At 40.4% G+C, this 21,940-nt stretch overlaps 2 protein-coding genes across 2 annotated transcripts; one reads left to right on the top strand and one right to left on the bottom strand.

Annotated features, from left to right (window-relative positions):
* Positions 1 to 1,582: 1,582 nt before the first annotated feature.
* On the top strand, positions 1,583 to 7,504 carry LOC119011709. Its single transcript, XM_037085044.1, has 7 exons — positions 1,583 to 1,771; positions 3,251 to 3,395; positions 4,000 to 4,095; positions 4,867 to 5,011; positions 5,164 to 5,309; positions 6,385 to 6,524; positions 6,722 to 7,504. Exons 1-7 carry the CDS (start codon positions 1,672 to 1,674, stop codon positions 6,868 to 6,870), a joined length of 921 nt encoding a protein of 306 aa, XP_036940939.1. The 5' UTR covers positions 1,583 to 1,671; the 3' UTR covers positions 6,871 to 7,504.
* A 6,039-nt stretch (positions 7,505 to 13,543) lies between these two features.
* On the bottom strand, positions 13,544 to 21,893 carry lrrc53 (leucine rich repeat containing 53). The gene is made up of 8 exons (XM_037084096.1): positions 21,821 to 21,893; positions 18,747 to 18,956; positions 17,858 to 18,033; positions 17,459 to 17,622; positions 17,129 to 17,318; positions 16,599 to 16,791; positions 14,761 to 15,900; positions 13,544 to 13,689 (listed from the first exon to the last, which is right to left on the bottom strand). The coding sequence occupies exons 1-8, from the start codon at positions 21,891 to 21,893 to the stop codon at positions 13,544 to 13,546; spliced, it is 2,292 nt and encodes a 763-aa protein (XP_036939991.1).
* Between the last annotated feature and the right edge of the window lie 47 nt (positions 21,894 to 21,940).

Genomic DNA, 21,940 nt, shown 5'->3' on the forward strand with positions numbered 1-21,940 from the left:
CAGAACAATACATATATTGCGTTGATGACAGCTTTGCACACTCTTGGCATTCTCTTAATCAGATTCATGAAGTCAGCACCTTCAGTGGTTTTCCAACCGTTTTATAGGGGTTCCCAAAGGTGCTGAGCACTTGTTGGCTGCTTTGCTTTCACTCTGCGGTCCAACTCATCCCAAACCATCTCACCTGGGTTTAGATGAAGGCCAGCTCATTTGACGCAGCACTCCATCTCTCTTCTTGGTCAGATGGACACCACAAGACCTGGAGGTGTGTTTGGGGTCATTGGCCAGTTGAAGGGATGTAACAATATCAAAAACTCGTGGCCCAATATCATCACGATAAAGAGCCCACAATATGATATTTATCACATTGTTGCATTTTTAAAAAGCTGACTTGAAAAATGTCCAGGACAGGAAGGGTCTACAGTAGACGAGCAAGATACAAGCATTAAGATTACGATAAATGTACCTTCTAACCTTGTATATTTACGTCTCCTTGTATTGCGATCCAACAGAAGTAGTCTCTTTGCCTGCCACTGTTAAATAATAAAGTTGAAAATAAAAAAGTGATCGATGTAAATCTGGTTTGTTTGCAATTATCTTTGAGTTTTCAGTTTTAATATTGTAAACAAGTCAATACTAATAATGAAATATTACATTCTAACAATTGACTATTGGGTAGGTAAAACAAGATAAGGATTCATAAAAGAAGGGTCAGAATGAAAGCAGCAAAGCCAAGGTAGCCCTTTCATTTTGCCCATATAGAGCTCAAGCCTGTTAAACACTGCAACCTACCACTTCTATGATACATCTCAATGTACTTTTAATTTGACCTCCTTCCCTCCTTAGTGACATTCTCTATTTTGAGCTGTTTCTACATTATTATGTAAGCTGAACATATTACAGATTTAGATTTAGATTAATTAGAATAATGACTATAAATAATTAACTTCCAGCTATCCACAAATGTATTATGGATATCTGTTAACAGTTGAGATAATTAAAGCCACACATATTCACTAAAGTTTTAACTAGTAGCCACAGTGAACATTATACAACTGTCACAGGTTGTTTGGTAGCCCACTCCTACAGCCAATGAATAAGCCCAACAAGAGCTAATAAATTAATGTGGACTTGCTGTAAATAAACTCACAGCATGGCCAGAAAAAATGTAAACAAAAAAAACAAAAAAAAAACACGAAGATTTGGAATCTGAGATGAATCTGAGGTTAAATCTGATTTTGAATCTAAGGAGTTATCTTAGTTTGGGGATGTATACATGTATCCTCTGTTAGGTAACTCCTACTGCAAGTGGAACTGGAAATATTATTTCCACATTTTTCCCTATAGAGGACACCATTGCTCCTCAGCGTCCCATGCCAACCCTAAAACACTCCATGACCAGGCACTTTACCAAGTTTAGCTCCGAAAAGTTACAGTATCAAAGCCAGGTGCTGTCATGTATGTATGTAAAGGTTAACTGCTGGTGAAAACGGGGCCAGTTGTGTGTTGTTTTCCAGCTGTTCCGAGGCCCTGGGCGTATACAGAGCGCACGTGAAGGCATCATTTAGCCAACGTGCCGTGTTTGTGTCTCCGCCTTGTCAGTGACAGAACGCCAACAGAGGAGCAGCACAGCCAGCAGCACACAACAGGCAGAGCGGAAAACGAGCTAAAATGAAGGAGAACAGTCTGCCCCGGATAGTTGTTATAATCTTATGTCTGGCCGTTTTCATTGCCGTTTTAGTTATTAACGCTTTGGCTGGAGCGGGCAGAGGTGAGTGAAATATCGTTACTAGCCTAAACTTGAGGTTGTTTCAGTGCGTTTCTCAATGTCGGCTGACTCGCTTCGTGTTTACATTTGACAGAACGTTCTTGTACGAAGCCACATGGTTTTTGTTTCCTCCTGAACTTACACAACAGTGTTTTCTCTAATTACGAAACTGAAAAACCCCTCCCAGTTAGTTAATGATGTTCCTCACGCTCCTGCCCACAAAACTATGTGGGATTATTTCGTCACCGTCCCTAATGTGAATTTAACATTTTAACTAGGAGTTGTGTAATAAGCTGACTTGTTATTTAAAGCGTTTGCTTTTGTCTCAAGATACACAGATGATACGAGATGTGTTGTAACGTGCCGTGTTCATCATGTTAGCAACGGCAACATCTCGGTCAAACTAAGTCACTGAATCTTTGTTAGAGTTAATGGACTTTGTTAGCAAACACATGGCAGGAACCAGCTGAAACGTGTTAACTGGAGCTCTTGTGGTGGCCCCACACACCCTCTGGAGTTGGATGGGGAACAAAGTAATTTTAGAAAAAAAAGGAAGAGGAAAAAGAGAGGAAAAAAAGCTTACGTACATTGTTGGGGTGTGGCATTAAAATCTAATTCGATGCCTTCAGGCAGTTGATGAGACATTCACTTCATGATGGGTGACGCCCATGGTTGCTACACGTTTTATGTATTTGTTTTTTTGTACCAGTCCACATTTAGTCAGACTGGTAACCACCCACTGTAGTAACTAGGATTGTACTTTTTATGGCACACCCAACCAATAGTTATGCATATTGCTGATTCGGAAAAAAAATGCGTTTCTTAAAATGACTCCCAATAAATTGATGACAGTGGACCATTTATCATGATATTTACATACAGAAAAAGACAGCTTCAACAATCTCATATAATAATATATCTAACATGTAATGCATATATTATTTGTATACAATTTGTTTTTCTTTCAACTTGAGGTACTTCTGCTGAGGATAACTGACATGCTATTATTTCATTTCATTTCAATGCAGTCATTGTCTGGTGTTAATGGGCCAACATCATTTTCTCAATGTCTGTCTGTAAAAATAAAAAGCCAGCCGCGGAGCTGATCCAGCAGAATGTGACCTGTTGTTTCCGTGCTGTTATTGCAAAATAACAGGTTAAGTTTCTATATGTGAACACAAATTATTAATTTAATGTTTCACACCAAATACATACCATTGCTAGAGCAAAAATAAAAAAAAATCCTGCTGATTGAGAGATTACATATGTAAAAGAAGACATTTCAGTGTAGCATAAATAGTCCTGTTTTCTTATAGAATGACGCCTTTGTCCGTATACTGTACTTGTTCATGATCTGAGTGAGGCTCCTTAGTCCCAGTTAAAGAAATATTCATCTGACCGCATGCAATCATTTTTTAGGCAAGAGACAACATCCTTGAAGACAAAGTTTGACTTTGGCCCTTTGGTGTCTCTGCTTTCTAGGTCCGTTCCACTCCTCTACAGGTAATGTGTCGGCCCGCTATGAGACGGACATCACTCCAGCTGGCTGGACCTTCTCCATCTGGGGTGTCATCTATACCTGGCTCACGCTCATGGTCCTATACAACACTACATATGTGTTCAGAGGGTAGGCTAACACCACAATGATCAAACTGGATATTTATTTCAGCAGCTGACTTGTCTGACAGGACTCATTGTACAGACCAGCATGCCAAAGACAGCACTGATGCCATCATGTTACAGACGTACTCAAGTTTTGTACTTCAGCCCAGTTTTGAGTTACTCTACTTTAATATTTACCTCATAACTTAAGTTAATAGGTACTTTGCAGATTACATGTTGCATCAGAGCCGAAGTTGCAAATATTTAAATGTTGTTTTTATTTTATTTTTGTCATTTACAACACTGATTATGGTCAGGAGAAAAATACTGAAAATTAGATCAGATTATCACTTCACCCATTGTGTACAGTGTATACATACATGTAAATTAATGTATATATGTCTAAAGTAACTTTTTGCCTTGCCAAAAAAATATTTTGATACAAGTATAAACTATCAAACACAACACTACTTTCAAGTCCTATCTGTATAGGTGACTTTCACTTTTACCAAAGTATTATTTTGTCACAACACTACACAGGATACTTCACCTTTACCTTTCACTCACTATGACTTTTGAGTACTTTATACCACACTGAATGACACTGATATTTGTCTTTCTGTAAATAGGTCCTGGGCTCAGTGTCTGCTGCCCTATGCTTTCTATTTTTGCTGGCTGGCCAGCATGGTGCTGAACATAACATGGCTGCTGCTGTGGGACAGGGAGTATGTCTTCTTCCTCTACTTTTTACATTATAAACACTGACAATTTCAAAAACAACAACACCATGCGAAACACAGGCTAAGTGTAAGTTGGATTTGGCTGGGTGACACTATGGGTAAGGCCTAGGCAGTGAGGAGCACTAGAGGTCCACTGAAATGAACTGTATATAAGAATAACCCATTGTTACATTAAAACAGTGTAATGTGTTACCATAGAGAGGAAGAGGGATTGGGGACAGTGTATTCAGGTATGAAAATAGTGAATTATATTTATCAGTAAAACTGGCTAAAAATCTTCTTAAAGGGTAATCTGTAAGGTGTGCAGTATGGTCAGAATTATTTGTAAGCAGCTTCTTCAATAGTCGGTGAAAACTCTTTAAATTTGAACATGTTTTAAACCTCTGTTCACCAGTGACCACAGACATTTTTTAAATGTGTTTTCATCGCTTGAGTTTATTAAAAAAAAATTCAAAGTGAATTTTGTTTGATTGCAACTGAGAAGTGTTTTGATCAATTATTTTACAGATTGATTTTTTGCCCATTTTTGTAATGCAAATATAGTTCAATTCATCAATATTCAGTATGGTTGCCTCTTTAATAAGCTTTGAGTCAGGTGGGGAAACCCAGTCATCAGTATAATTATGAAATAAGGGGGGGATCTTGTGAAACTGCTCTCAGTATTGTTCTGTGGGTGATCATCACTTAAAAACTGACATTAATACAGCAATTATGATGCGTTAAGGGTCCCTCATTCTTTATCTCTTTGTCTTGCAGGTTGATGCTCGCTGCTCTGGTTGTATTAATCATGATAGCGATTTCCAACTACAGTGCTCTATTCTTCTGTTGCTTTGCCACGGATTACTATGGACTCTGGTTACAGACATACCATCGCAAAGACCTGGCCTGTCTCAGAATACTGGTATGGCTTTGTGTGTGTGTAATATACCTCAGTGTTTTGGTGAACTGTGTTTTCCGTTTGTGCAGTACACTGCTGATGGAAAAAGTCTCTTTTTTAAAACACACCATTGTGAATGATGTCAACCTTGTGCTCTTACACGGCGATGTGTACAGGTCCAGAATGGTTTGGCTCTCTACACCACATGGACAGCCATCGCCTCTCTGATCAACTTCTCTCTCGTTCTGCACCTGTGGGGTGTGGACAGGAGCACAGCAGCAACAGCGTCTCTGTGCATCCTGTTTGGAGAGGTGATGGGATGGTAAGCTCTGATTGGAACTAGGAATCTATATCACATTTTAGATAAGTTACACAAAATAATGAATAGAACTGGGTACCCTAGTAGCTCAGTTGGTAGAGTGGGTACTCCATGTATACATCCTATGTCCTCCCTGCAGTGACCTTCTCTCTGCCATTTTTAATGTATGATGCTGTATCTTAATGGACAAAGAGATGTAAATAAAAACCTTTTTTCCCTTTAGAATATTTGGCATGAAACTTGATAAATTTTACTAAAAACAGTTCTAACTGGAGGGGAGTTTGCTGGCTTTAAACACTGTGTGGGTGTGACCTTACAGAGTCGTTAAGGACATGTGTGAGCTCTGATTCTTTGGGCCACAACTGGCCTTCATGTGGGTTGCTAGGGTTAGGTGTGTTAGGCTGTGAGGGGAGGGAACTCAGTACAGCATTGCAGGTGGGTGATAAGTAATGTCATATCCCACCTCCTCTGTTCAAAGACAGCCATTCCAGTTTGACATAGATGGATGCTTTTACTCCTCTTTCAAACCACCTGTCTTCTCTGGCCAAGACATTTACATTGTTGTCCTCAGAGGAATCATTTTTCGCCTCCAGATGTCCATTGAGTCTTGACCTGAGGAGTTGGGCCTCTGGTGTTGTATGCTATTTGTTTATGGAGAGGTTGTTTTGTTGCCCCAGTGTACAAACCTGTGCAGTCCTGGCAGTATTGAACAGCATAAACTACATTACACTGTTTATGCCTGGTGTTTTGTCCTTAGGATGGACAAGTTTCTGCCTCAGTGTGTAGGTTTGAAATTAACTGGGACATGATGTTTATTGAAGATTTCTCAGATGTTCTGCTACATCAGGAATGAATATGTTGTTAGGTTTTCTCATCTTCTCCTCTCTGTCTGGTTTGGATCTTTTAGAGGTAAGTGACCAAGTGGCACTGACTCTGAAACGCTGAGCTCACGTGTCCTTAACAACTCTGTAATGACACACCCACACAGATGCCAATGATACAGCACTTGGAATTTACCATGACCTGTATGACTGAGAATCTTCATCAACACGTTACTAAACAATTGCTTTGTGTGCAGGTTCATCCTTGAGAACTGGGTGCTGGACCGTTGGGTGCGCAACATCCTTACTGTTTACCCTGTGGTGATCGTGGCTCTGGTCGGGAACATCATGAAACATTTTAACCCAGCGGACCCCACTACAAATTCTGTGTTCATGGGTGAGTTTAACATATTGGCTACTCCAACTGTAACTTCACCAACACCAGCTCTTTTGCTATCTTTCACAATTAACTAAATGAATACATTGAGAATGAGAATGTGTGTGGTTTCCTTTTTAACAGGGCTTTACAAAGTTTTGAAAGTTCACTCAATTGCATTTTTTTTTTTTTACTTCTTTCCTTTTGTGTCGTATCAGTTGTATTGCTGGTGCTAGTGTGTATCCTGCTGATTTTCCGAGTGTGTACCGTCATCTGGAGAAACATCAGGCGGCCACTCCACTCCCCTGGCTCAGCCCGGCTGATGATATCACCACTTGATGGCAGCAAATTTAAGGTCTTTACTTAAACAAAAGTAACTGGTTACAGTCTCTCCAATCCCACTGCTGTCTTTAAACTGTCTGCCCAGACCCACTCTTATTTACAGTTTAAAACAAGCCATTCCAATACTCTAGGGCAATACATAAAGCGTAAAAGAAATGTAAAGTTTTTGCACTTGTGTAGGGGCTAGTCAATAGTCATTGATTTGTATGAAAAACATGGATATGAACTGTATTTCTTTCAGTGGAATGTATGAAATGAACTTGAATGAAAAGGGGGTGTTAAGAGTTTATAATGGTAAGATCGAAAAACTTCTCTCAAACTGCAATAAGGACAATGCCTCTACATCTGAAACACTTGGAAATACTAATACACCACTTCTGTTTTCACTGACTATCATAAATGTTGTGAAGGACTTTATATACAAAGGCGTGCATGTGATTTGATTATCATATTTTGTATCATTATTTTATCACAGTATTATTATTGCATTTATGGTCATTTTTGTCTTGTCTCCATTCAGTGAAAATGGACATGCGCTCAACTCACTGTTTATTTGCTTTTTGACTATATAATTTGAGAAAATTAACTATCATTTGTTTTCAGGACTTTGTTAAAATCATTCTGAATTTCCAATTAAAGCATTCATTTTTAACAACTAATGTTGCCTGGAAAGTTTTATCAAATTAAATGAAAAATGTATGTGGCTGTTAGGTTCAGACGGGATCTATCTCACCATGGAGTGTATTTACTTTTTAAAACTGGGAACCACTTCACTGATTGTACCAGAGCATCACTGCAGCCTCTCCTTCTCCACTGTTCATACCACTTCTTTAATATGATAGCTGTTACTAATCAGACCAACATCACCCCCAAAGTCACTTGTGGTCTGGATCAATACTTGATTTTGACTGGCTGCAGTGTGTCAATGAAATCTTGATGTATGGACACCTACTGAGCTAAACAACAAGTTCCACTGAAACAGTTCACCATTATGACTTGGCCTGTGTCAAAAATGAGTGGCATTCACATAGCTGCCTGCAGACACTGTGATCTTTGAAAATTAATTAAATGAGAAAAATGTGAATATCTAATTGTAGTCCTTCAGTGCATTGTCCTCTAAACACCACAGGATGATGCCCACAACACAGAAGCGCCACTAAGTAACCTACATTGTTCTCTGGACACAAGTGACCGTCTCACTTATCATTCAATAGTCACTACTTCATTTCCCATTTTCTACTTCCTCTTTGTCCATTTTCCCCTTTTTGTTATTGTCTGCTTTCCCCTGGGGGTATTCCAGAAAGTGGGTTTTGTGATAACTCTGAGTGTGTTAACCCTGAGATGAGAGAAACTCTGAGTTTTCAGTTCCAGAAAGAGAGGTAACTTAAACTCTGGGTCTGTTACTGCGGTAACTTACTCTGTGAACCTAACCTCCTAACTAACCTGCTCACTGGCAGGTTTACCTGAACAAACCCTGAGTCTGACGGAGCTGTCTGACAGCGGCTGTCCTCTCCTTCTCAGTCCGATTATGTTGAAGCAGAAATAATTCACAGTTTTACATCAGGAGGAGAGTTTAGATTCATTTAGATGAGCTCTCACTCCCTGACGAGGACTGAACCGAACAGCAGACCGCTTCTCATCAGTCTGTCATTTATATTCTCCAGCTGCACAGCGAATATCAGGCTACACATCATCGCTGACGAAAAAGAGAAATAACTCACATTTCATTTGGCTTTCTTTATTTCTTTATTTGGTGGAGGTGGAGGTGAACACCACTTCATGTTCAACTACTCCGCAGGATGTTCAGACACAGATGTGTGTTAAACATTATCTGTTGGTGGTAAAAGCTACAACAAGTAAAAATATCCACTGAATAAACTTTTACTTTGTTTAATATGTGAAATAAAAGTGAGGAGCCATCGTGAGACACTGCCTGGAAGGACAACCAGACATACCAGAACCAAGCAGGCATGGATGGAAAACAGATGACAAAGGTATGCTCTTAGTAAATTCAATCTTGTTACTGCAATAGTATATGCAATTTCTAAACATTTAGGCTTCTCATTAAAGTAGATGAGAATTAGCCAGGATAGTGATCAATGTGTCATGGATCTTCCACTCCTTCTTTTTAGGTATGCTGATGTTGGACTGGATGCAAGGACTCCAGCACCAATGGCTGTCCTAGAGCTGATGGCCTGCAAGTGTGTTAAGACCTGTAAACTACCAGACTGCTTCTGCCTCACCAACAATCTCAAGTGCATGGAAATGTGCAAACTACAAACATGCACCAATCCGAGAGAGGAAAAGGAGGATGGAGTTGAAGATGAAGTTGCCTTGACCCTGGACTATGATGATGATGATGATGATTAGGATAACACCAAGCTAAACTGAAGAGATGAGTCATCGTTGTGATCGAAGACTGGTTTACTGTGGACTCCTTCACAATAACATGGAGTGAAAACTGTAATGAAAATAAAATACGAAGACAAATCTTGTGTCATTATTTTGCAACTTATCATTGTACTGTATACAAAGCCATGAACTAGCCCTATCTTGTAAATAGTGGGTCAATTTTGACCCATTCATCCAGGTGTGTGTAAATTTGATGTCATAATATAAAATCAATTTTTGTTCATAAAGTATGAAAGGAAAAATGGAAGAAATGATCAGTGGTAATCAAAAACAAGATATTTAAAGAATAATTACAATATTAAATCATAAAATGAATTGATTTCAATAGACAGAGCAAAGAAAAACTCAGCCAGCACAAAGTAACAGGGGAAATGAATGCGGGTCATTTTTGACCCATATGTTTAAATTTGATGTAGTAATATAAAAACATTTTTTGTGCATAAAGTATGAAAGGAAAAATGGAAAAAATGATCAGTGGTAATCAAAAACAAGATATTTAAAGAATATTTGGAATATTAAATCATAAAATGAATGAATTTCAAAAGATGGAGAAAAGAAAACTCAGCCAGCATGAAATAACCTGGGAAATGAATGCGGGTCATATTTGACCCATGCTGTGCATTAGAAGGGGTGTGCATATGTTATGCATCAAAGGGTTAACAACAACTGGAGACTGCGTACAGACTGATTGTTATGTGTCTGATAACATCTCTAAACCAATTGTAATCAGAACTAACATGATCTGAGTGTCTCTGTGACATCCTGTGCAGACTGAAGGCTGCTGGAAAACTGTCTGATTTCAGTGCAGCTTTTTGGCTGACGAGGGTGCCCCCTGCTGCTGCAGCTCGGCTGGATAGCAGATGAGGCGCAGCAGCAGAAGGCATCAGCTCATCTCCATAGCCAACTGTCATCATGTCACGTCTGTGAGTACCAGTGAACAAGGCATATAAAAAAAATAAGCTACTGACAGACAGCCCTCATAATTCTAATCATAAATGCAAACTGACTACCTATACAGTGTATGCTTCAGCTGAGGGCCCTTGTAGACCAGATGAAATGAAAGTCTGCACCTCCATCAAGACTTGGTGACTTCTACAAACACACCCGTAATCTCCGTGAGTCTGCAAGTGTGGGGTGAAATTTGGACATTTGGATGCCACCTAGAAGGAGCAGACTCTATCAGCAACCCAGTACAAACATGGAGAATGGGCATTCACAAAAATGTTCTTCATTTACATTCGATACGGCATCACATTACAGTCAAACAACAACAAAAAACAAAACACAAGTTAGAGGTCTGCTAAATCAAAGAAGCTCATTTTAAATTTCTATATAGTCTAATGGTTTTGGGATCTGGGGGAAGGTCTCTGACAAGATCCTCAAACACATTAACGACAGGTTTAACAAATTGGAGCAGACTCTTCAGATGGTACAAAGCTCCCAAAAAGAACTAATGGAGAAGGTACAATCTATCAAGGAGCAGGTGGTGGAGCAGGAAAGTCATTTTAGCCACTTGGGAAAGTCACTCTCCAGCATGAAGAATGAGGACAGCACACTCAAGTGGTAAGATGGACAACCTCGAGGGCATTTCACGTCACAGTAACATTAAAATCAGGCATACCTAAGCTAGAAGACGGGGGTAAACCAACAGAGTTTGTTGAGGCCCTGATACTGAAACTTCTTGGTGAGGACAACTTCCAGTCTAAGGTGATTATCGACTGGGTGCACTGGACCCAGTGACTGCCACCTCCAGAGGGGACCAAGTCCCACGCATGTCCACTTTTACCAGGAGAAGGAGCTCATCCTGCCACTCCGGAGGGCACGAGAGCTGGAGTACAAAGGCAACAAGGTGCTTATTTTCCTGGTTTATACACCAGATGTGATGCAGCAACCACGAGAATTAAGTGAGGTGCTAAGATGCTAAGATGCATGCGGGAAATGCTTAGAGTGACGGCGGCAAAGTGGTTCGGAAAAATGTTGGCGAAGGATTGCCACAAGTCCGAGAGGAGGAAAGGGGATTCTCCAGAGGTGCAGGGATCTGTATACCTGGCTGAAACACCGCGACGGCGTAATGTATGGCGTAAATAACTATGAACAAGTTCATTTTAAAATTTGTGAACTGAACTTTGAACTAGTTCATGTAGAAAGTAAACTTTCCCAACGCTGTACATCAGCCTTCCAAACTTAAAGGTTTAAGCCCTGCTCTCACCGCTACTAATAAAATTCATTGGTTTTGATTAATAACTTATCACAAATAATCAAAATATCCTGTGAACAGAAATAAACCTAACCTAAAATAAAATAAAAATTAACCTTAAATGCGGCTCTTAACCCAACATGCCAGCTCCAGCTGCCTCTGTCAACTGCACAGAAAGATATATTATGTGTCCAGTATCTGACTTAAAAGCCTCCAAAAGGCATCAACACCACAAATATGGCTGAGGGATCAAGTTAAAGTGAAACTCTCGCCAAAAAGCAACTAAGGCTTTATTTGTGATTGAATATGAGTCAAACCTTCATTTAAAAGCATGATTATGACGAAAGAGGCACTAACCCTAACCCATTTACTGTAGTTTCGTTTTCGGGCAAGCTAATTTTCAGTGGAGTGCTAGGGGCACTGGCATGCTAGCATCAAAATCGCTATTTTTAAAACAGTAAGAAGGCTCGACACAACATGAAACTTTGCTCGTAGTATCACCAGGGTCTCTACACATGAACACCAGCATTGAGTAGTGATGGGAACGGCAGTTCTTTTTACTGAACTGAATCTCTAGAATCCGTTCAGTAAAATGATTCGTTCAAAAGATTTGTTCACTGAATCTTTCAGTGCTCTCCAACTTCCTGAACTGATAACAGCCAAACGATCCATCATTAAGTTAATAATTCAGCCCTGAGGTTCACATTCACTTACTGAAGGACGGTGCGTTCAGGGACTATAGTACACAATCATTCGCGGGAGACGCAGCGCTGCTCTGAGTGGTATACATGCACTAAAATTATTACACGGTGAAAGTGTCCTCTGTGCACAGTAAAATCACTTAACATGATGCTACACAGATGCTAATTTTAGCAGGACGGTTACTGAACATGAATCATCTCCTCTGCCCTGGCTGAGTGAGAGACACAGCGCCATTTTCAGCACAGTACGTGAACAAGAATCACGTCCTCAGCGTCAGTTCTCTGCCTGCAGTAGGTTTGCGAATCATGAATGTATCACAGCGCGAATGTGATTCACGTCCTCACAGTTCTCTGAGTGAGTCGGGGCAGTTCCACTCCCGGCCGGCATGATCGCGGCTGAGCTCAACTGAACTGAGAAAGGAACGAATCAGTCCATGAAGTGATCCCATTCACTTTGTTCACTGAAAAGATCCGTTCGTTCGAACGACACGTTCATGATCGACACAACACTAGCATTGAGAACACTGTGTACACAGGGTTTGCTAAAAAGAAGGTTTTTGAGCAACTCACCATAGGAGCTGGATCTCTGGCGCGCCGCCATCATGGCAGACAAAAAGTGCCAATCCATTCAGGGACTCTGCATACACAAACAATGTTCTCAGTGACATGATTCAACCTTCATTTAACCAGGAAATGGACTCAGTGAGATTAAAAATCTCTTTTCCAAAAGAGTAAGTAGGCCACTTTGTGTACTGTTTTGCATTGGAAACATGCTGGATTGTTTATGGCCAAAGCAAAATTCTTCCTGTTTTGAACTTTTTTGAGTTTGCTTTGCAACAGGAAATAACAAGATTTCTGAGAAATGTACTCTCAACTGTCCATGAACTGCTGATATCATGGCATGAAATACCTTCTTTGTTATCTGCAGACCAGCAGTGTGACCAGTGAAACCCAACACACTGCCAACAACTTACCTGGTGCCAAAACTGAAACCCAGTCCAGCAGTGACATATAGATGCCCCAAATACCTGCTACAAACAACAAAGAGGTCCAAGTCACTGATGTTTAACATCACTTAACAGTTACAGAATAAATGATCCTTTTGGCTGGTTTCCAGAGTCTAGATTTGTTTGTCAACTGCTGTTAGGTCAACAATGAACTTTAAAATAGAAAAGCAAACAGACAAAGAAAAAGCTGCAGGTTCTTCTCGGCATTTTTAATTATAAAAATAATCACACCAGTCATCTTTACCCCCCACCCCCCCCCCCCCCACACACACATAAAAAAAGAGGGAAAAAAGAAAGAAAAAGAAGTGCTTCTTTTAACCTGTATTGTACACCCCCAGTCCATAACATGCATGTAACATGTAAAAACTTTGATATTAACAGTTAGCGTATTTTGCGCTCCAGTGCGGTGGGTGGCCGGCTGGATGTCTTCTCAGGAAGCACCAGCTTCAGCTTCCTCCTTGGGGATGATCCTCCTTGCCCTGACAGGCACTCCTGCTGCAGCAGCGCAGCAGATGCAACTGCATCACCTGTGGAAGATACACTTTGTATGGACATACTGGGTGCAGAGACACCTGATATAGACGCATCTGCTGCCAGCATGTTGTCTCCTGACACCCCTGCTTTAAGTCCTTCAGTTGGAGCTACAACCCCAGCTGATACATTGACTGTCGAGCCAGCAGGTACATGTACAGTTTCTGTCTGACTATTACTGTTTGTCAGATTCTCCACAGTGGTCTCTGGTGTGGGTGCCTGAGGTGCCACCCCTTTGAAACCATCTACATTAGGAGATGCCTCAGAAGGGAGAGAGAGGTCCTTGGTCTGGGGTGTTTGAAATTCAGGAGGCAGCTGAAGTACTCCTTGAGGGCCTGGTCCCTGGGTTGTATCAGACTGTAGTCTTGCTATAAGGGGAGGGTTGTCAGGAGGCTTCTTGCTTTGGAGGAGCTGCCCAGATACAAGATTAACAGCTGGGTTTGCCGTTAAGGTCGAGGCACGTCCTGGAGGCTGGGAGGTATATAGTGCAGAGGTATGGATTAAATGTGAAGGGATGGCATGTTCAGAGCTAGCTAGAACAGAGGTAGATGGGGAAATTAGGCTCATCCCAGCTTGTCTGCTGAGGCTGTCTGGAGCACCACTTGGGGCCATGTTCATGTTGGGCCCAGTTAATGCTATGCTAGGAGAAACTGAATTACCTGAATAGCTATGGAACAGTGCATTAGATTCTGGGGCCATGGTGTTCAGTTGTGAGCCCACTAAGCCATGCAGGGAAAGGTTGGGAGGCTGCAAGGATAGCTTAGCACCCCCCAGAACCAATCCAGTTCCCTGATACTGAGTAGGCCCACCTTGCAAGTTTTGTCTCTGTCCAGTGGCATTAGCAGAGGCTGAATGGCCGGCAGTATTGGTGGTATTATCAAGTCCAGAGTTCTCTGGGTGTTCAGTCTCACCATCATCACCTTCTGTGCCTTTCTTACTGCCTTTTACTTTTTTGGAAGTTCTTGTACTTTTCTGACTTACTTCTTTTCTTTCTTCTTCATTCTCTTCCTCACTATCCGCAGTTGATCTTTTAGTCTTGGTAGATTTTCTGATTTTATCCCTGCTACCCTCAGTCTTTTTAACAGACTTCCCTTTCCCTCTCCTCTCTCCCCTTTCTTTTCCATCCTGCCTTTTATCTGTACTCTTCTTTGAGCTGCTTTTCTCTGAGTAGCCCTGCTCAGTTTTCCTCTTAGGATGGACTTTGCTTTTTCTTAGCGGGTTCAAGTTTAGTTTAACTTTCAGTGATCGGCTTGACTGGACTTTAGCTTTGTGTGTTCTCATTCTCTCTTTCTCCTTGTCTCTAGAGATCATCTTGTCCTCCTCCCTCTTCTCCTTGCTCTGATCTTTTCCTTTCTCCAGAGTTCTCAAACTCTCCAGATCGAATGTTACATTTCTTGTTCCTCTTCTCAAGTCTGTGTCCCTCACCATGTCAAAATGGTTGTGGTTAACATACCTTTCCCTGTCAACCTGTCTGAACTGAGGAGGGAGTCCATCAAACAGAGCAGAGTCTCTTATGTTGGTGTTAATCCTACCATGTCTCATGTTCTGCTCTTGTGCTCTGTATGTCCTGTGGCAGCTCTCGCAGTGTAAAGTCTCACGTCCATTGCTCTGAACTTCCAAGTCAGTCCGGTAGTTCTCTTCAATCTCTCCATAGGCAGCCAAGGTTTCAGGTCTTTGACTGAGTGTTTCTTTTTGTGGATGAGAGAAGGAGTTGTGGTTGCCATGAGAGAGAAGCTTGTTGGGAAAGTCCCTGCCCACGAGCTCCTGCTGAGTCCCAAGCCTCTTCTTTTCTTCCTCTGTCATCATCCTCACTCCCCTCTTCCTTATTTCATCCTCTGCATCCATCCCTCCACTTATCCTGTTGGTCCACCTCATTGGGTCTGGCCCCATCCCTCTCTGTCCTTTGGTTCTACAGTCCAGACACCAAAATTGGATGCCATTTTCATCAGGTCTGGATCTAAGCTGTTGACCATGGCCATTTGTCCTTACATCCAAGGTCATGAATTCCTTCTCCCAAGACTGGCTGCTATTTGCTTGCAAGAATGGGTCCTTTCTCTTCTCACTAATATCTATGTGATTGCGATGGTGATTTTCCATTGTGCTGCTTCCCTCATCTTCCTCTTTCTGTATTTTGCCTTCATTCAGTTTCTTCCTTAAAGACACTTGATAGATGATCAGGACGACCAGCAGGGTCAAGCAAATCCCACCTGTAGCACAGCAGGATAGGTAGGATTTCAAACTGTGATGTAATAAATGGGTATTCACAATGACCTTTAAAATTCTACCTTTAAGTGTTGTGTTGTATTTCTCACATTACAGATAAATTTAGATCAGACAGTTCAATTAACCCAGAATATTTCTCTCTAATATTTTCTAGTTCTAGTGTAGTTTTTCACACCAAGCATAAACATATTTATATACATATATATAACCCATTTTTGTAAATGTTTTGTTTGCTTAATTTGTACTACTGATCTAACCATGCTCTAATGTCAACCTGTTGCCTTACAATATATTCTTGTTTTATTGGTGCAATGTGAAATAGTTTGTTTCACTCATTCCATCACATAAAAATAAGAGCTGTATGCACTGTACAAGTTAAAACTTTTGACTACAAAAAATATAACTATTACACTGAATATTTCTTTAATATATATATATATATATATATATATATATATATATATATATATATATATATATATATATATATATATATATATATATATATATAAACCCTATGGGTATATGACTAAACATGTTGGTTTGAAAGACTGATGTTAATGATGAGATATTGTTTTAAGTGTTTTGAATCTTATTTTCTTCTTCAACTTTGTCTGATTAATCCACTAGTGACACCCTGGCACAGCACAGCATGAACCATCTTGTTATATACCATTCTCACCAATAAAGCAGGTGACTGCTGTGATGGCCAGATCTCGGGCATACAGTTGCGGCATCACACTGCCTCTTGTCTCAATCTGCACTGTAATGTTCTGATTCGGTGGAACACAGTTGGCCTCAGTCAGCTCCAGCACTGTGGTTACAGCTGGATTGTCAGCGCTCACACACACCATCCTACGACCATTATAGATAGTCTGAGAACAGCAGGTGGAAAGATTTCAGTCAACCAGTCTTGTACTGTTTATTTTTGTCCTTAAAATTATATATATGTATATATATATATATATATATATATATATATATATATATATATATATATATATATATATATATATATATATATATATATATATATATATATAGAGAGAGAGAGAGAGAGAGAGAGAGAGAGAGAGAGAGAGAGAGAGAGAGAGAGAGACTAGTAAACTGTTATAATTAAGTCTACCTTTCAAATTACTTATATCCATGTCATCAAACATATAAGTGATGCTGCTCTGGAAATGTGAACAGGTTGAATAAGAAATCCTTCACCTTGTCTGGTTGTTGCATGAAGGTGGACAGGAAGGCAGCCAGCTCTAGCAGCTGACAGGAACAGTTCCATAAGTTGCGATCGAGGTTGAGGTTTGTCAGCCAGTTGAGATAGGAAAAAGCCTCAGCAGGTGCAGAACTCAGATGGTTTCTGGAAAGATCTACACTCTGCAGGCTCATCAACCCACTGAAGCTGAGACCGTAAGACAAAAACATACTTGTACACATGATATTGGAGATTACTGAAACTCCTTTCAGAAAGTGATAGAAATATAGAGGCCATAAGAAAGAACTATGTAATATTCTAAAAATGCTAAAATTGTATGTACTTACCTGTCCCTATCGAGATGGTCTATCAAGTTATCTGACAGATCCAGACTCTCCAGATGTTTGAGATCATTCAGAGAGAAGGAATCAGAGTCCAAACTGGTGAGCAGGTTTCCCTCCAGTTTCAGGCTCCGCAGCGCTCTGCTACCTTTAAGCCAGCCAGCTCGGATCTGCACATCAACACAGAGAATGTCAGAGGAAAAAGCTCTGACTTTATGCAGGTCTCTAGAGTACCCAGAGCTATAATATATGCGGATGCATGTAGTTCTTTCACAAAATATATCAAAATATGGTCTGTTAGTAGTTAATAGAATAATCTTTCATTGAAATTGTGTGTATTTCAGATATTTTCCCAGATATTTCACTGGGATATAGCCCAGATATATTTTATGGGGAGATACCCACCACGCTGATGAGGTTGTGGCCTAGGGCGAGGACTTCCAGCTGGGTTAGATTGGTCAGAGCTCCCCCTTGTAGAGCTTGGCTGGTCAGGAGGTTGTGGTCCAGCAGTAAGGTGTGTAGGAACGGCAGGGTTCTGAAGGACTGTTCACTCAGCACTGAGATATGGTTGTGACTAAGAACTTTAAGACAGATAGACATATGTGTCATTGTTGCAAGACTTTAAATGCACAATGTGTCATTTCTGCCACTAGGGGTGTCTGGCACACCGGGCGGCGTGGTGGGCCGAGCTGCTGCTCAGCTGCTCAGAGCCGGCTGGAGGAGGGAGTCTGGTGCAGAGCCAGACCTTCTGGAGGAATAAACACCCAGAGTCACAGTAGATTCTGCTGTGATCCAGAGCTCTTTACTAATAGGAGGTGATCCTCAAGATTGCTTTCCAATTTTTGGGATAAAAAGATGGACAGCAATATTTATGAACTTTGTGATATTTCCTCCCCTAATAATATATTGTCAATGTTAAATCTTAATAATAAATATATATATATATATATATATATATATATATATATATATATATATATATATATATATATATATATATATATATATATATATATATTTATTATAGATGTCTAAATGTTAAATATTAAATCTAAATGTTAAATATTTAGTTTCACCTGTGACATTTAGATTTAACATTTATATTTACATTTAACATTTATATTTATATTTAACATTAAGATTCAAGATTGAATATTTAATATTCAATATTTAGATTTAGATTTAACATTTTCAACCCCTTAGTGGGTGTATCGAAAAAATTGGTGTAAAAAAACATGTAACAATCAGGGATGTACACATTTACACAGACACACAAACAAAAGTACTTCCTGACCTATAACTGTAATGTTGCTGAGATCAGAGAGTGAGGCAGGCTGGACTGCAGAGATGGAGCCTTCTGTTAGCAGCAAAGCCTGAGTTGTGCCTGGTGCGTCTGGTCTCACACACACACACAGACACACACACACACACACACACACACGAGGTCTACTATCTGTTACCTTTACCTCTACTTTTCTCAGTAATGCAGTAACATAAGAAGTAACTTTTTATGGCAGTTATCTTGTAACATACTGAGTTACTAAATAACAGATTGCTTAAATTACACAACTAATGCATTATATTACTTGTTATGGCAAAAATGTAATCCAATCACTCTATTGGACAACTTTGTTCTATCTTATTTCAGTCAGTGTGAGAGAAAATTACAGCAACATTATGTAGATGTCAAAAGCTGTGTGTGTGTGTGTGTGTGTGTGTGTGTGTGTGTGTGTGTGTGTGTGTGTGTGTGTGTGTGTGTGTGTGTGTGTGTTAAAAAAAAAGTTAGCCAGTTTGTTACAGATGACAGCCTCTTCAGAACAAACCACGCAGGAAGCAGGGCATGATGGGCCAGGGGACATACGCTGAGCTCTGATGACTGACAGCAGCAAAATCAGCAGGATACCTGCAGACAAATTCACATTTTATATTGGAAAAATATTGGAAATTAGCACACCAAAAAAAAAAAAACCCTTTTTGATGCCTGATATATTATGTTGTTAACCTCTATGGTTTCAACTTCCAGTACCTGTAGAAAGGCTACAGTTAATTTCAATGATGGTCTTAATTGTTTGTGCTGTGTATAGTACTTACTGGTCATGTTGTGTTACAGCAGAGGTAACATGGTGATGAGGGAGGATCTCTTCAGCAGGGCTGTAACCAGATACAGCTGCATCACTGACGTGATCATCATCTGTCCATCCAATCAAAATATTTAAATACAATATATCAAATACATTTTTAAAAGTACACTCTCATTAACTGTCTCATCTCTTCAGCTTGAATCTGAACTCTTCTTCACTTTGAGACCTGTGTTCTTGGACCAAAGTCTGTGAACCTCTCCATGAACACCAGTCATGTTATGTTTGTTCACTGTTCTGAGTTTAGAACAGTGATAAATGTGTTGGCAACCTGTGTGTGTGCGTGTGTGTGTTTGTGTGCACGTGTGTGTGTGTGTGTGTGTGTGTGTGTGTGTGTGTGTGTGTGTGTGTGTGTGTGTGTGTGTGTGTGTGTGGTGTCATTAGGGGAGGTGGAAGTCCCCAGAGGTTTCTAACTGATGATGACAGCAAGACAGTGTCATCTACATTGCTTTGAGATCATAATATATGTTTCTTATAATACACATACATATTTTCTGATTGCCCACACTAGGGATGTCACAGTATTGTGATATGCACAATAATGTGATCTTAAAAATTGACATTGTGGTAATAATACACATACTTTATGATAATATCGTGTGAAAAATCCAGCAAAGATTTGCTGAACCCAGCTCCTCCCTGGGGATCCCTAGGCATTCCCAGCCAGATGAAAGTTCTGGGTCTGCCCCGAGGTCACCTCAAGGTTGGATGTGCCTGGAAAACCTCCAGTCGGAGGCGTCCAGAAGGCACCCTGTTCAGATGCCCAGACCACCTCAAATGGTTCCTTTTGACGCGAAGGAGCAGTGGCCATACTCCGAGCTCCCTCTTAATGTCAGAGCTCATCACTCGATCTTTGAAGCTGAGCCTAGCGACCCTACGGAGCCTTTTGGATCGGCTTCCTCCTCACCATGATGGACGCAGCACAGCACACCACCTGTCCATATCACATTGCTCAAAAGTATGGAGTTGTTACTACTCCACCTCCCACACAGGTCTCCACCCTTGCCTGACAGACTGATAACTGATAACTTTTTTTCCTTCAAATTTTTATAGATATCGTGATAACATCGTGCTTATGAATTTGTTTGGCTGTTACAGTTGTCAGGCAGACAGGAACACAACTTCACTGCTTGGTTACAAGTTAGCCAGAAGCACTTGATAAACCTGTAGTATGTCAGCGTCTGTGTCTGGGTTTTTCTGCCCTACAGGAGTAAACATACTGCAGTGACAGATTTGGTAGTGCTGACTGTCTTCTTTGGTTTGTTTATTTATCACACATTTCTTCAGCATTATCAAGATTTGAGAGGGTATTTTTTTGTCTTTTTCTTCTCCATATTTTTTGTTTTGGTCCAATCCAAAAGTGATCTCACACCCAGTACGTCTGGTTCATTGCAGCCTGCTCCTGCCACCAGCATCACCTCATTTTCTTGCATCATCCTGCAAGCTTGTGACTGAACAGTTAATATTTTTAATAGAGGCGCACAGCTCCCCACAGCTGATTCAGGGCACTAAACTTGTTTTCCCTGCAATGCCACTGATATGCTTAATGCTTTCTCTCTGGCTTAAGTTTTCTGAACATCCGTACCTGAACAAAACAAATAGTTTTTAGAGATAATTTAAGAACCCATTACAAACTGCTTACCTGTCGAACAGAACCCAAAGGCCTCCGCTGCAGGAGACTGGTACACTCCACTCAGATATTAATCCACAAGAATGATCTGTAGCTTTCTGTTTACTGTTGGTCGTAGCTGCATCAGTAACTGGTTGCTACAGGGCTGTAGCAGATACTTTGTAAATGTGTGTCTAGCTTATGTTACCTGGACCTCCATGGAGCATGCTCAGTAGAGCCGGCTGTCACCTGAGAGGCACAGGTGTCGTTTCTCACTCAGTTTCCTGAGTCAGAAATGAGCCATTAACTGTATTTGTTCACTTTAACTCTTTAGCCCTAAATGTCAATATAATTAAATAGGACTGCCATGGGAAAAAAAAAAATCAAAAGATATATTTCATATGAATGTTTTATTGTGATTCATAATTTACAGTTAATAAAAATGGAATTCAGTTATTTTGCTTTCTTTGTTTTGGGGAGTCTCAGAATTTAAAGCATATTTAGAAGTTATAATACTAGTAATCATTGGGGTATGAGTGTAACAGTGTGATACAGTTTTGGAATTTACTTCAGGAATATCAGGAATTGAACTGCCCCACAGCATAATACTATTACCCCCACCATGCTGGACAGTAGGGGTGGTGTTCTTGGGGTTAAAGGTCTCGCTGTCTCTCTTCCAAACATTGATGCTCATTGTGACCAGACAACTCAGTTTTTGTTTCACCTGACCAGAGTTTTCCT

Source organism: Acanthopagrus latus, chromosome 21, assembly GCF_904848185.1.
Source record: "Acanthopagrus latus isolate v.2019 chromosome 21, fAcaLat1.1, whole genome shotgun sequence".
Lineage (NCBI taxonomy): Eukaryota > Metazoa > Chordata > Actinopteri > Spariformes > Sparidae > Acanthopagrus > Acanthopagrus latus.

Bases quoted from the DNA above. Each gene is read 5' to 3' on its own strand.
- LOC119011709 (XM_037085044.1), top strand. From the start codon at position 1,672: ATGAAGGAGAACAGTCTGCCCCGGATAGTTGTTATAATCTTATGTCTG. The intron at 1,772-3,250 runs GTGAGTGAAATA...TCTGCTTTCTAG, and splicing joins TTTGGCTGGAGCGGGCAGAG to GTCCGTTCCACTCCTCTACA. The intron at 5,310-6,384 runs GTAAGCTCTGAT...CTTTGTGTGCAG, and splicing joins TTTGGAGAGGTGATGGGATG to GTTCATCCTTGAGAACTGGG.
- lrrc53 (XM_037084096.1), bottom strand. From the start codon at position 21,893: ATGAGCATCAATGTTTGGAAGAGAGACAGCGAGACCTTTAACCCCAAG. The intron at 18,957-21,820 runs GTGGGGGTAATA...TGCCATAAAAAG, and splicing joins CACCCCTACTGTCCAGCATG to TTACTTCTTATGTTACTGCA. The intron at 17,623-17,857 runs GTGGGTATCTCC...GTTGATGTGCAG, and splicing joins GCCACAACCTCATCAGCGTG to ATCCGAGCTGGCTGGCTTAA.